Raw genomic sequence first — 12897 nt, 5'->3', positions numbered from 1 at the left:
TAAATGTTTCTAGTTACATGCATGTATTCGTTTCCTTCAGTAAACAAGCTGATTATGAAAATGGATCACTTTTTTTTTTTGGAAAACCATTTATTACCTTTTACTTTCACATATAACAACTCATAATGCAGGAACTTGAACGTATCAAAATTTCCTTCGTAGAAAATTTTCTACTCTATGATGTAATACGATACTAAATGACTGTTTTTCCACTGCTCTTTCTTTTTAGACGGCTTCAAGATCCCGAAGGGCACAACCTGCATGTTGGTGATATACATGCTGCATAGGAATAAAGAATGTTTCCCTAATCCGGAACTCTTTGATCCGGACAGGTTCTTACCGGAAAACATCAACAAGAGACATCCATTTGCCTACTGCCCCTTCTCAGCTGGACCGAGGAGTTGCATAGGTATGTGGAGACAGGAGGGCAATATTTATCAGAAACAATTTTAGACTACATGATACCGTCTAAAAAACATTTGCGTTCCTTAATGGAATAAGCAGAAACATGTAGTACAGAAGGGGTAAGGTTATGAAATAGGATTGAAATGCATGCAAGAGTAGTTCCACACATAAATGCGTCTGAGAGTAAAGTAAGCAGTTCCATCAAAAAAATTTGTGTCAGGCAAAGACATATCATCATAACAGCTCAATCAGCCCTTTTTTATTCACTGATCTTCTTTACTAGCTCGTCATTTTTGGGAAGTCCGTATACCTAGCGCCACTACGTTGGGCGTATCGAAAAAATAGAAATTTCCCTGAGCTCTTTTCGGTAGTGCGTAAAAGTTATGAACTGACAACATTAAAATGTATGAGAAATTTTAAATGTCTAGATTAATATCTTCTGTTACCTTAGTAAGCTTAAAGTTTCAAAAACTGGACTAAAAATTATAAATGTTCAAAAATTAATAAATAAAACCAGATAATGTTGATCAGTTTGGAGTAGCGCTTAAAAAATGCTTATTTGCAACAACTTTTAACAAGAAAAAAAAACAGACTTATAGGTTAATATCTTCTGTTGCCTCATGGGCATCAAATTTTTTAAATTTTGACGCATTTTGGTACTTGGCTGTGTAACTCTTAATTGCTTGCAAATGCAAAATACAGAATTTTGAACAAATACAAATCACACTTGCCTCATTTAAAAAAAAAAAGACCAGACATTTTATTTTACCTTTCAAACATACAAATAACAAAAGCATTACTGTTTGTAATCATTTTTGGTCTCAAATGATAACATATAGTTCCTGGACTCTAGTGTAGCTCTAAAAATCTTTGTTCTGCGACCCAACTGTTATCCTGGAGGTTGCACTGACTAGTTTTACAACAACAATCAGATCAACTGCTTTTTTGTGTCGGGGAAATTTTAAAAAGTCCCAGCAGTCCATTGACATACCGTTCTATATGAGCTTCAGAAGTTCTTGAGAACTGATCTTTTTGAGAACTGGAGGCTCATAACAAGCTTGCCATTCAATGAAATCTACATAGTCTATAGCTCCAAAGTTAATAGCTGGAATAATGAATCTGCAAACACAGTTTCCTTTTGAGCTAGTTTTCCTTGTCTTGATAATCTGCCGACCCGCAAGAGTTCTAGTATGACATCTCTCATCAGATAACATTGCTAAAAGAGTAGTTTCTGGAGCAGCAAAGTAAGCGTTACGAGAAATAACTGGTTCAATTACGTAACGATGCTTCTCGGACAAGTACGGAGATGAGCTGATGACATACCACAGGTGTCTAGCTCCATCTTTATGGAATAATGAATTTTAATTCCGAACCAATCTGGTGTGCAGACTCTTATATTGAACGCAACCAAAGTTAACAAACTCATTTGATGGGTCTGACGTAGATTTATCTCAGAATTCGATTTGCAGTTGTTAGTCATCGGTCCTAATTCAACGTTCCCGGTTCCCGGTTAGCTAGACCTGAACAACCAAAACTAATGGCGGTGCAAATGTCTAACAGGTATTTCTGATCTACACTGAGAATGGTGGGATAAATGTTTGGCAGCTCGCATTCAATACTATTATAAAAGCAACAATTAAAAGCTTTCCGCATTCTTTGAGGTTTCGTCCAATGTCTCCAGTGTAAGATGTAGGGTCAGTTTACTTGCCGTATATTGATTCAAATAGACGTCGTAATGGCGTATTGCAGCTCATTGAAAGAAAGTAAGCAGATAATCCATTGGACTGGTTTCTGAACTTTCATTTCGAGCCTGCAAATTACACCATTAAATAACCTGTGTTTTCACTACAGTACCGTCTCACCCAAGAACAACATGGCTATTAAATTCATCCAATAAAGCATTTGTTATGCATTCGTAACAGCTATTAGATATATCAAGCATTTTCAGGTGTAACACGTCCTGTGTACGTAGAAACAGGCTCCGATATAACAGAATGATGTGCTTCTACTATTGTTCTTTGGAACTGCTTGTGCTCGATTATTTCTAATATTGAATCAGAATCCCTCGAGGATCCGTCCATCAAAATAAAATCTAGATAAAGTGAAACAATGCAAAACCGTGGGCTTCTCACTATTTTGCATTGAAAAATAGGTTAATTGTAACCCCCAAACACGTGTCTGCAGTAATCCTCAATTTGTGCTATCGGATGCTGTTATTTCTTATTTTACTAAACAGGATTATTTCACATCTTGGCGAGTTTACCTTGATTGTACATTATGAAAGCAGTAAACAGCTATGCAGTAAAGTACCAAATGCGTCAAAATTTATAAAATTTGTTGACGATGATGCGGCAGATGATATTAACCCATTGTTCTAAATATTTTTATACTTAAAACTGTTGAAAATAAGCAACTTTAAAGTATTACCCCAAACTGACCGACAATATTTGGTATTATTTTTTAATTTTTGAAGTTTGATCATTTTTAGTCCAGTTTTCGAAATTTTAGGCCCATTGAGGAGGCAAAAGATATTAGCCTAGATTTTTAAGATTTCTCACACATTTTAATGATGGCAGTTCACAACTTTTCCGCACTACCGCTATAAGATCTGAGAAATTGAAAACCTTATAATATTGTCTAAATTATACGTTTGCAGCTGCACTATTTTATCTTTTGTGCTGAACTAAGCTAAAAACTCTCTGAATTATTGTGTTTTTTATTTTACAAAAGTATGAAATGAGATACTCAATAGGTCGTTCCTCTATTAGAGCTTTTCAGTAGAAGATACTTTGAATGAAATCTATTGTTTTGTACCCAGAACTACATAATTGCCTTGTACCTCGATAAGCATGGTCAATTACATATTTATGCTATCTTTATACATAAAGGGATAATCTCTGTGAGGATGTCCGGGGTAAACTTGAAAACTACTGGACGGACTTTAACCATTTTTTCACCATAGATACACTGTTAAAACTACAGGTTGCGTTTGGCACCTTTCAGGGGTGAAACGCTTGTTCACCAGCGGCACCCGATAGAGAGCCGAAATTGCACCCTTAGCATGGGTGAAAAAACTGGCTCCCTTCACCCAACGTGCACCGTAGGTGAAAGATGGTACCCTAGGTGAGAAAAATAGCACCTTTATTGCTTCCTATAGAGATTCCCCCCCCCCTGTTGTGTGAGTTTTTGAATACAATTGTGATTTATTTATTTTGATTTATATATACAAAGGCATTTGATTACATTTCAACTTTCGAACATAGTTTAGAAGTGTTCATGACTTTAATTTGTCTGTTTCGAGCACTAATTTTCTTACATTCACATATGAACTGCTCAGCAATTACTATGTTGTTGACAACTTTCACTGCGTGATCCGTACCGAAAATGAACAGGGAAGGTATTTATCAATCATTTGCCGGAACAACCAGAAATATTAGGTAACATTAGATTAGAATCATGGGAAAATAAAAGCGTTTCATTAACGTTAAAAATTTTAATCAAGCGTAACATATCAATACTTATTATAAGATTCGATATTTGACGATCCTTATGCGTACAAGATAAATACTAATTTAAAAGCCCTTCTTTCCAATGTCAAGTTTTCCGTCAGATTTAAAATAAAAACGAGTAGATAACTACATTCGCTTCATGCAATAATGCCTAAGAAAGATACGTTAACCAAAACACGATGTGAAACTCATGAGTCAAGCACTGAGTGAGAGAGATTTCTTTTCACGCGTTTTTTTTTTTTTTTTTTTTTTTTTCCTTCCCGCCTTCGCTGCTCTGTTCGTTTCCACTACTAGTCCTGGATCTGAAAGCACTTCTGTAGGAAAGTTTGAGTAGGGAGAATTTTTTTTCAAAAATGCTTAGTAGGTGACCTAGAAAGTATTCTGGACTCGGGTGGACATCCGCCACCTGGTCACTTCTCCTGCTATAACGTCATCAAAGATTGCGGCATCTCGATCACATAAATGCTCATATTTATTTAAATACTTCACTTTTTTGCGTGATTCTTGCACATTTTTATACTAATTTATATTAACAAGTTTACTTTTAAGTTACAGTGTTAAAGTTTTCCCGAAAAAGTAGTTTAAAAACAATTTATTTTATTGTTTTTTTTTTATTTATTTTCCTTTTTTAAAATTCACTCTTTAAAATAATTTTTTCAACTGTCAATCGTTGAACAACCGTTTAAAATTATACTCAAAAACTATTTACGTAAAAAAAATGTTTACTTGCCATTTTCACCTGGTGTGACTAATCAATCAGAATGTTTACTAGTCGCTCCACTTAGGCGCGCCACTATAGGTGGCGCAGACATAACATTCGAGCGCGTTGTTATTCTTCGAAGTAGTAAGTTGGCAGATATTGAATTACATGATGTGTTATGAGTGCGACAGAGGGTGGTTCTTGAGACGATGAAACGCTGTTAATCTGAATGTTTCTTTTGTTCGAGATTTATCGAAATAAAATTGAGATATGGATTTTATGAAATTGTCGAGAGTGTCAAAAGACAGCATAAGAGACCTCAAACCAGTTGAAAAGACTTGAATTACATGTAATAAAAGCGACAATAGTGTGATAAGTACAGAAAATCGTCGTGAAAAAATCAGGGCCGCTACAAAGTTGCGAAATGGCGTAGTTACTAAGCTTTTGAACGCGTTAAGTGAGGAAGAGTTGTTTTCCTACCATATGAATAATGCATGCTATAAGCAATACTGTCATAAGAAACCTCTTTTACAGCTTCAAAATGAGAAGGAAAAATCAAAAAATAAAGATGATGGCATCATTACTGCTCAGTCGAATGTGCAGGAACGTTTAAAGAAATCTGGAAGGAAGCGTGCACATTATTACAGTTCACAAGCAGGAGGTATTCCTCATCGATTACAATTGTGTATCATCTGTAACCATGCATCACATAATCGCATTTGCGAGAAGTACAGAATAAGTGAGTATCCGAGAGCTAAGGAGTTTTTAAAAGCCACATTATACTTACAAGATGATGTTTTCACTCGCACTTGTGATTTGGAGGATGAATCAAGTGTTTTTGGCGCAGATCTTTTGTGCCATAACAACTGTATTTCTGGATATTTATTGAAGTACAAACGAAAACTTGAAGCAGATGACAAGAGTACACCTCCAGTTTTAGAAAAGGTGGCAGCCTTTTCGCTTATAACTCATGACATCGAAACTGGACTGCATGAAGGCTATGGATACACGCTCAGTTACATTCGAGACAAGTTTAATATACAAAATGAGGGCATCAAAATCAACAACAAGGCTCTTAAACTAATGCTGAGTGATTGCTCTCAAAATGACATTACTTTCGCCAAACCTAAAGAGGCAAACAAACCGATTATATTTTTTTCTGCGAATCTTCAAACAGAAGAAGTAACAGATGTCCTTAGAAGCTGCAATCCTGAAACAGAATGCGCCATTCTCCTAAGAGACGCATTGCAGGGGCTAGATTTCGAGCTCAGCGATAAATTTGGTGATGCACAAGACCTCAAAAGATTTTGGACTAAAAGTAAAATACCTGATGTTTTAATAAACTTTTTCAGTACATTATTTGACCATAGATCCAAACTCCATGAAAGAAGTTGACAATGAACAAGAAAAGGAAGAAAAGAGGAAGTATTCTCAGAAGTGGTATCTTAAGGCACAAGCTTTATTACAAATAATGTACTATAACATGCATCGTGGTACTAAAAAAAATCCTTTACATATGATGATGGGTGAAGAAATGCATGAGAAATGCAAAAGTGAAACATTGATAACAAGCTTGAATCATCTCGGCTTCAGTGTCAGCTAGAGTGAGGTCATTCGTCCCCACGATAATCTTGCACAATATGCTCTTAAGCAGTCTCCTACTGCAGTGCCAATGCCCAGTCATTTTAAGACAGATTCATATACGGTTGGCGCTTTCGATAACTTTGACCACGAAGAACCTACTAAATCCGGTATAGGAGGCTCCCATGACAATGTGTGCGTATTATTCCAAGATAAACAGCAAGACATATCAGTTAAACCATGCTCATCGGAAACTGGTATCACACGAGGTATGAGCTATCTGAAAACTGTTCATTGTTCAATGACCAAGGACTAATGGGAAAACCACAAAAAAGTGCATTGTTAAAAGAGCTGGAAACATCTTATGGTATCACCAGTGATGATACCTGGTTCAAGTCTGACGATAAAACCCGCTTTATAGTTGACGTCATGAACTCTGTACGAAAGGTTATGACAAATAAAAATAAAACCTTTAGTGGAGCTGTTTCAGCTTTTTCGTCACACATCGGGAGCATCACCAAGAACTGTGGAAGAGTGGATTACATTTTTGACAGTTATCGCAAATTTTCTCCTAAAAAGTGTGAAAGGGTGCAAAGACAAGGTAGTAGCATCGTTGTGGATGTGCTCAAAATCTTAGAAGATCTTCCATTGCCTGTCCAACTCAGCAGCTTTCGGGGACCTTCAAGAAACAAATTGATGTTGCAAAAGTTCATTGCTGATACAGTGACAGCTTCTTTGACTCAAACACCACATAATACCAACCACACTTTTAGTGCCTTTCATGGTGATGAAGAGGATGATGTAATATTTAACTGTACATCTGTGCAAAGTGGAAACAGATAAATCTCCCAGAATTAAACTGTCTGACAGCAGAGGAAGTTGACTGCAGAATGTTTATAGTACAGTAAAATTAGGCCAAAAAATGGCCAAACCCGAACATCCAAAAAAAAAAAGTGAAACCTGTTGCAAATTACTTCTTACCCTTCCAGCAAGAAGGGGTAAAAAGTCCCAGCACTTTGCGCGTCGGGTTTTGGGGGGGAAGGGGGGGAGACGAAATAATCCTCTATTTAAATAAAAATAATTTCTATTACTTAAAAAAAATTCTGAAACCTCGCAGAAACCACTCTATAATAGTAAAACAATAAACTCTCACATAAAAAAATTTTAATTAACAGGGGTGTACAGGCGGGGGGGGATGGGGGGGGGGTGTGTCCATGGAGCAGCTTTGCGTCATTGGAATTTTTAAGCCAGTTTTTTCAAGGGGTATTTCTTTCTTTATTGAGGACTTTTATTCTTGATGGGTACTCCGTCACACTTAAGGGGTGCGCCATCGCTTTGAGGGGGGGACCCTGAATTTACATTCCAAAATCACAGTGAGTGCACATTTGCAGTGAAGTTCACGAAAAAATTTCCCTGACTTAATCTTTTCCGAAGTACAAAATGCCTCACAATGATATGGTAATGTCAGAATGATAATTCTAAAAGATCTAAGCGAGCTGAGTAACCAAATTATTTGTGACTGGAGTTATTAAACTGTTTAGAGCGCTGGAAAAAAAAATTCCTGTGCAGCATAAAAAAAGTCCAAATTGACTAAAGTTTCCCTACTTCTTCTTGATTAACTTACTTCAACTTTTCTACAATCTTTTGCCATCACCGTAAGGGTGGGACAAACCGGAATTGCCAATAGTGAGACGGGCAATGCTGCAATTCTGCACCCTCTAAGTCGGTGGGGGTTCTCATTTGCAAACACCAAGCTACCTCTCTTTTACGCAGCTGGTTATGTGAATTATGCTAAATATGCGGACATATACTTGCAACTCTATCTGAAACTTTTGAGTACATTATGCGATAAAAAAATTTGATCACATCAAACATCAGCTATCCATCGATCTAACGCAGTGACAAATTCAGGTGGTCTAGAACCTGTAGTGATCAACGATAGAACAAGTCTCGATGAGAGCAATGAGCAATACATCAATAGAATGCTAAATATTTACACCTTTTTGTCTCTCAGTTTGGAAATCTCAATCCGTTTCTAAAGCCCCAGAAGTTTCTTCCCTCTCAAGTTGGGATGGGTATTGCTCGCTGATGATAAGGTGAGTTGCGATAAGACCTTTAACGTTCGGGTAGTAACATCAAATCATATTGAAGTCAAACAATTTTGTGGCATTTCTTTGTAAAGGAGGTAAGCAGTTATGTCTTTAGCTTCTGTTACGAGAGTAATTACTATCTGTAAAGATGTGTAAGCCCAAACCATCTTTTACACCGAATGGTATGAACAGTAAAGATGGAATAACAAATTGCTAAAAACCTCTGGTACGAGTTATGCGCTGATCCTCCATCAGTATTCGATGAATCTGGTTTCAGAAGGAAAGAAATCCTGTATCGTTAAAGTACTATTATCTGAAGCAAAAGGTTCATCCAAAATCACAGAACGAACAGCTGGTGTCATATATGAGGCAGTGAGAAGCAAAGGGATGTAAGTGGACATTTTCAAGTTTTGAATAAAACGCGTTTAAAGATAAGATCATAGGTAGACTTTCATTGATTTTTTTTTCTAAATCATGCTGTATAGAAGCAACTACCAGGTCTACTAGGACCATTTCTTGCCCCAAGGTATAGGAGAGGTTCACCAACCATTTGTACTGGTTATCTCCAAATTTTTAATTTTGCCCTTTGCTTCTCACTGCCTCATATGTAATAGAAGGAAGATACCCGCTTGAACATATTTTTGGTAATGATATGTAAGTTTCAAGGAAATATGCCAGCAATGCAGCGTGTAGGTCACTTGTAAGTATGGGAAAGCTAGTGTCATTTTTGATGGGTGTAAAGAAAGCACCACAGAAATATAAATGAAGTCCTATTACAACAGCCAAGCCTTCTGCTCTAGAAGACTTTCTGCGTCTCAAATCTTGTGCTTGCTCTAAGGGGTTCATTGGATATAGTGAATGTTTGAAAAGTCTGAAAGTAGACTGAAGTGCTCAATTATATGCACAAACTGTGTTAGACATAGCTGCAACAATAACGATTTTGCTGAGGATCTAGATTCCAAAAAACATCTTGATAACGAAGACTTTTTGTTGCAAGCTTAGGAGAAATCATTTGAAAGCAAAAAACAGTTCAGCGTTATTTTTCTGGCCATTTAATCAAATGTGCACCATCAGAGGGGGTGGGGGGGAGGATAATATTTTAGTACATAATTTCGTTTTGGGACGTGAGCTACTGTTCTTATGGGGTGGACAGTCCTGATTTATGCATTTTAGATTTGCATGAAATAATACTTCTACTTGAAATAAAAGGTGGTGGTGGGGGGGGGGTGAGGATTTATTTTATTTGGTGGAGGGGGGGGGGGTGTTGTAGCTTTGAGAGGAGGTGCACCATCGCTCTTGGAAAATGGACACACTTGATTTCTAACAATTTTCTTAGCATAAAATAATGTTTCCATATGAAATGTATGAAGGGGGATTCGGGGGTACTGCTTCGCTTTACGGGGATAGGGGGGCTCTGTAGCATTTGTGGGTTTTGTCATCCCTCTTGGGGGTCAAACACCTTTAATTTTATGCTTTTAAATTTAGTATAACATAATATTCTCACTTTAAATTTATTCTAAAAATTCTGAAAAAATACTCAAAACTGCAATTTTTAGATGCCCCCCCATTCCAAAACCCGACGCACAATGGGGTGGAACTTTTTACCTGTTCTTATTGGGAGGGTAATAAACAATTTGCACCAGGTTTAGCTTTTTTTTTAGATGTTTGGGTCCGACCCCTATTTTTACTGTACTATTATTCATTCAAAACATGCATCCCTGTGTGGGGGTACTAAAATCGTTATTGTTATCGCCGACACTGATATAATGGTGTTAGCTTTGTTTCACTATCTTACTCTTTAACGATTTGGTGTTCAGGAACTTTGGGTGCGTACTGGAGTTGGTGATTCTGCATGATTCTTATCTGTTAATGATATTCACCGAAAAATAGAACTTATGTTCGTTGCTTCCTGCCATTCACGCACTATCTGGATCAGATTATACAAGTAGATTTGGTAACAAAAATCTGCTCTTCATTGTGCATCTGTAGCGTATTTGGAGAGTTTTGGCGTATAATCTGACTGGATTTATATAGAGCAAAGCCTTAAATCTGCAGAAGAGTACTTAGTGCAAAAAGGGTCATTCTGTAAATCGTTAGATGAATTTAGGTTATGGCTGTATAATCATGCGAAAAATATTGACACTGATAACTTGCCGCCTACTAGCAGAAAAGCTAAGTGCCACTTATTAAGATCACATTTTTCCACATACCCACAACGACATTGTATTGACGATGTTGCTGTTGACTTAGATCCTTGTGAATTTGGTTTTGCAGTGGTAGATGATGATTTGATGCCAGAAAAGAACTTACAGATATTTACAACTGATTTTATTGGAGCATGTAATTGCTTGAAATGTGCCAAATCTTCCTGTACTTGCAGAGCAAATGACGTAACCTATTGCTCTTTTTGTAAGTGTAATAGTACGGGTTTGCAACCAACTCGTAAGAACCCTTTTTAAATATAATTTTATTAAGTGCAACAAAAAAATTAAAAAAAAATAGTTATTAAGTTATAGCAGTAGTAAAAATACATTGCTATTCGCCTTGTAACTATAACTTGTACACTATAGTAATTTACAGGACAAATTTTCATTTTTGTTGGTTAAGTATTAACATAAATTTGGGATTTTATGTGGACGAAAGTGCGCGCCCGCCATCTTTGATGACGTCATAGCTAAAAAATGTACGAAATGCCAGATGTCCACATAAGCTCTAAATACTTTTTAAGACACCTACTAAACATTTCTGAAGAAAAATTCTCCGTACTCAATCTTCCTATCGAAGTACTAAGCATTTATGAGAGCGAGCGGCCGCCATCTTTGATGACGTCATAGCAGGAGAAGTGACCAGATGGCGGATGTCCACCCGAGTCCAAAATACTTTCTAGGACAACTACTAAACATTTTTAAAAAGAAACTCTCCCTACTCGAACTTTCCTACAGAAGTGCTGTCAGATCCTGGACTATACGTAGTTATTTCCTATTCAACCATCAGTTGATTTAAACGTTTTTATTTTTAATGTTGTTGTTGTTCAACATAGTACTGATAGATAGTTTTAGGTAACAGTTTTGCAGGATATAAATAACAAGACATTAAATGTTTAATAAGGTAAACGGAACAATAAGCAGTTGTCAACATATACTTTAAACACTTTAAATATGTTCGAAAGTTCTAAGAGCTACAATATGATCAAATGCCTTTACTTACGCGAGATTTCGAAGATTAATCCACGAAATTTTCAGTTTTGTACTTCATTCAATGTGAAAGTAAATTTCGTTGCAACTTCCTTCGTTCGCCATTCAAACTGAAGTTGTGGTTGGACGATAAGTCAGAGCGCACGCGCAAGGAGTCGCTCTCTTATTTGAATGGTCTTTTAGCACTTTTGTTAACGTCGTTCACCCACTGAGGAACCAAAAGCACCTTGACGACACTTCCTAGCCTCCGCTGCACCCTGAGGCACCTTTTTTTCACCCTAGGGTGAAATTCTTTACCCCTGTGGCACTTCTGGTTTTAACAGTGTAGCTACATTATCAGGGAACAACTTAGGCTATAATTTATTGCTAAAGAACTTAGGTTTAAAAAGTTATGGTGGAAAACAGTACATTTCATGTAATTTCCCCATTCAATGATTAAATATAAAAACCATTGTTAGGAAAATTCGTTGCCTAACAGCAGCAATATTAAAAGTAATCGCAATTAATATTTTTAATCAAGGCATCTCTGGACAAGCATGACATTTATTACTTTCTTAGGAATTGAATCCTCATCTTTATACATAAAGGGCTCCGAATGTCCGGGGTGGTAAACTTGAAAACTACTGGACGGATTTTAACCATTTTTTCACCATAGATAGCTACATTATCAGGGAACAACTTAGGCTATAATTTATTGCTAAAGAACTTAGGTTTAAAAAGTTATGGTGGAAAACAGTACATTTCATGTAATTTCCCCATTCAATGGTTAAATATAAAAACCATTGTTAGGAAAATTCGTTGCCTAACAACAGCAATATTAAAAGTAATGACAATTAAAATTTTGATTTATTCCTTAAAAACTTAATTTTAATAAGTTATGGTGGGAAAACAGTAAATTTCATGTAATTTCCCCATCAAATGAGTAAATTCGCAACTTTAATAAGCTATTGGGGGCGCAGCAGCCACTGTCTAATGGCGGATGAAAAAGGTAAAACATATTTTTAAGCAGTAACAACAGTAATTTTTGATCGTATTTGTGAGGAGCTTTCTTTTCTATTTTTCTGAAATTACATTACAACATTGCAAACTGCTTGAAGCCTGTAATTTACCCCAAAGAAAACACGTGGAATGGAATGTTTTACCTTTTTCTTTAGTATTGATAACCACCGCAAGGTAGCGTATTCGAGCTCTGGAGTTGCGAATATAAAACCCATTGTTACAAAAATTCGTTGCCTAACAACAGCAATATTAAAAGTAATCATAATGAAAATTTTGAATCTAGGCTTCTCCGGAGCAAACATGAGTTTAAAGTCACTTAAACATTTGGAAACACTTCCTTTTGCACCCTTTAAGAAACATAGCAGAGAGCTTTTTTTCTTTCGTGTGTGTGTACTATATATTTAAATAATAAAGCGCAC

The 12897-nt window shown here is 36.5% G+C and overlaps 1 protein-coding gene across 1 annotated transcript in view; it reads left to right on the top strand.

The window, feature by feature from the left end:
* LOC129234844 (cytochrome P450 4C1-like) overlaps nt 1-12897 on the top strand; it is a 78229-nt gene that overhangs the window by 61919 nt on the left and 3413 nt on the right. Inside the window, exon 11 of the mRNA XM_054868748.1 lies at nt 230-409. Coding sequence (XP_054724723.1) covers nt 230-409 — 180 coding nt within the window. The remainder of the gene's footprint in view (nt 1-229; nt 410-12897) is intronic.

The sequence above is a fragment of the Uloborus diversus genome, chromosome 1, assembly GCF_026930045.1.
Source record: "Uloborus diversus isolate 005 chromosome 1, Udiv.v.3.1, whole genome shotgun sequence".
NCBI classification, from domain to species: domain Eukaryota; kingdom Metazoa; phylum Arthropoda; class Arachnida; order Araneae; family Uloboridae; genus Uloborus; species Uloborus diversus.
This window is presented reverse-complemented; position numbering and strand designations above follow the sequence as displayed.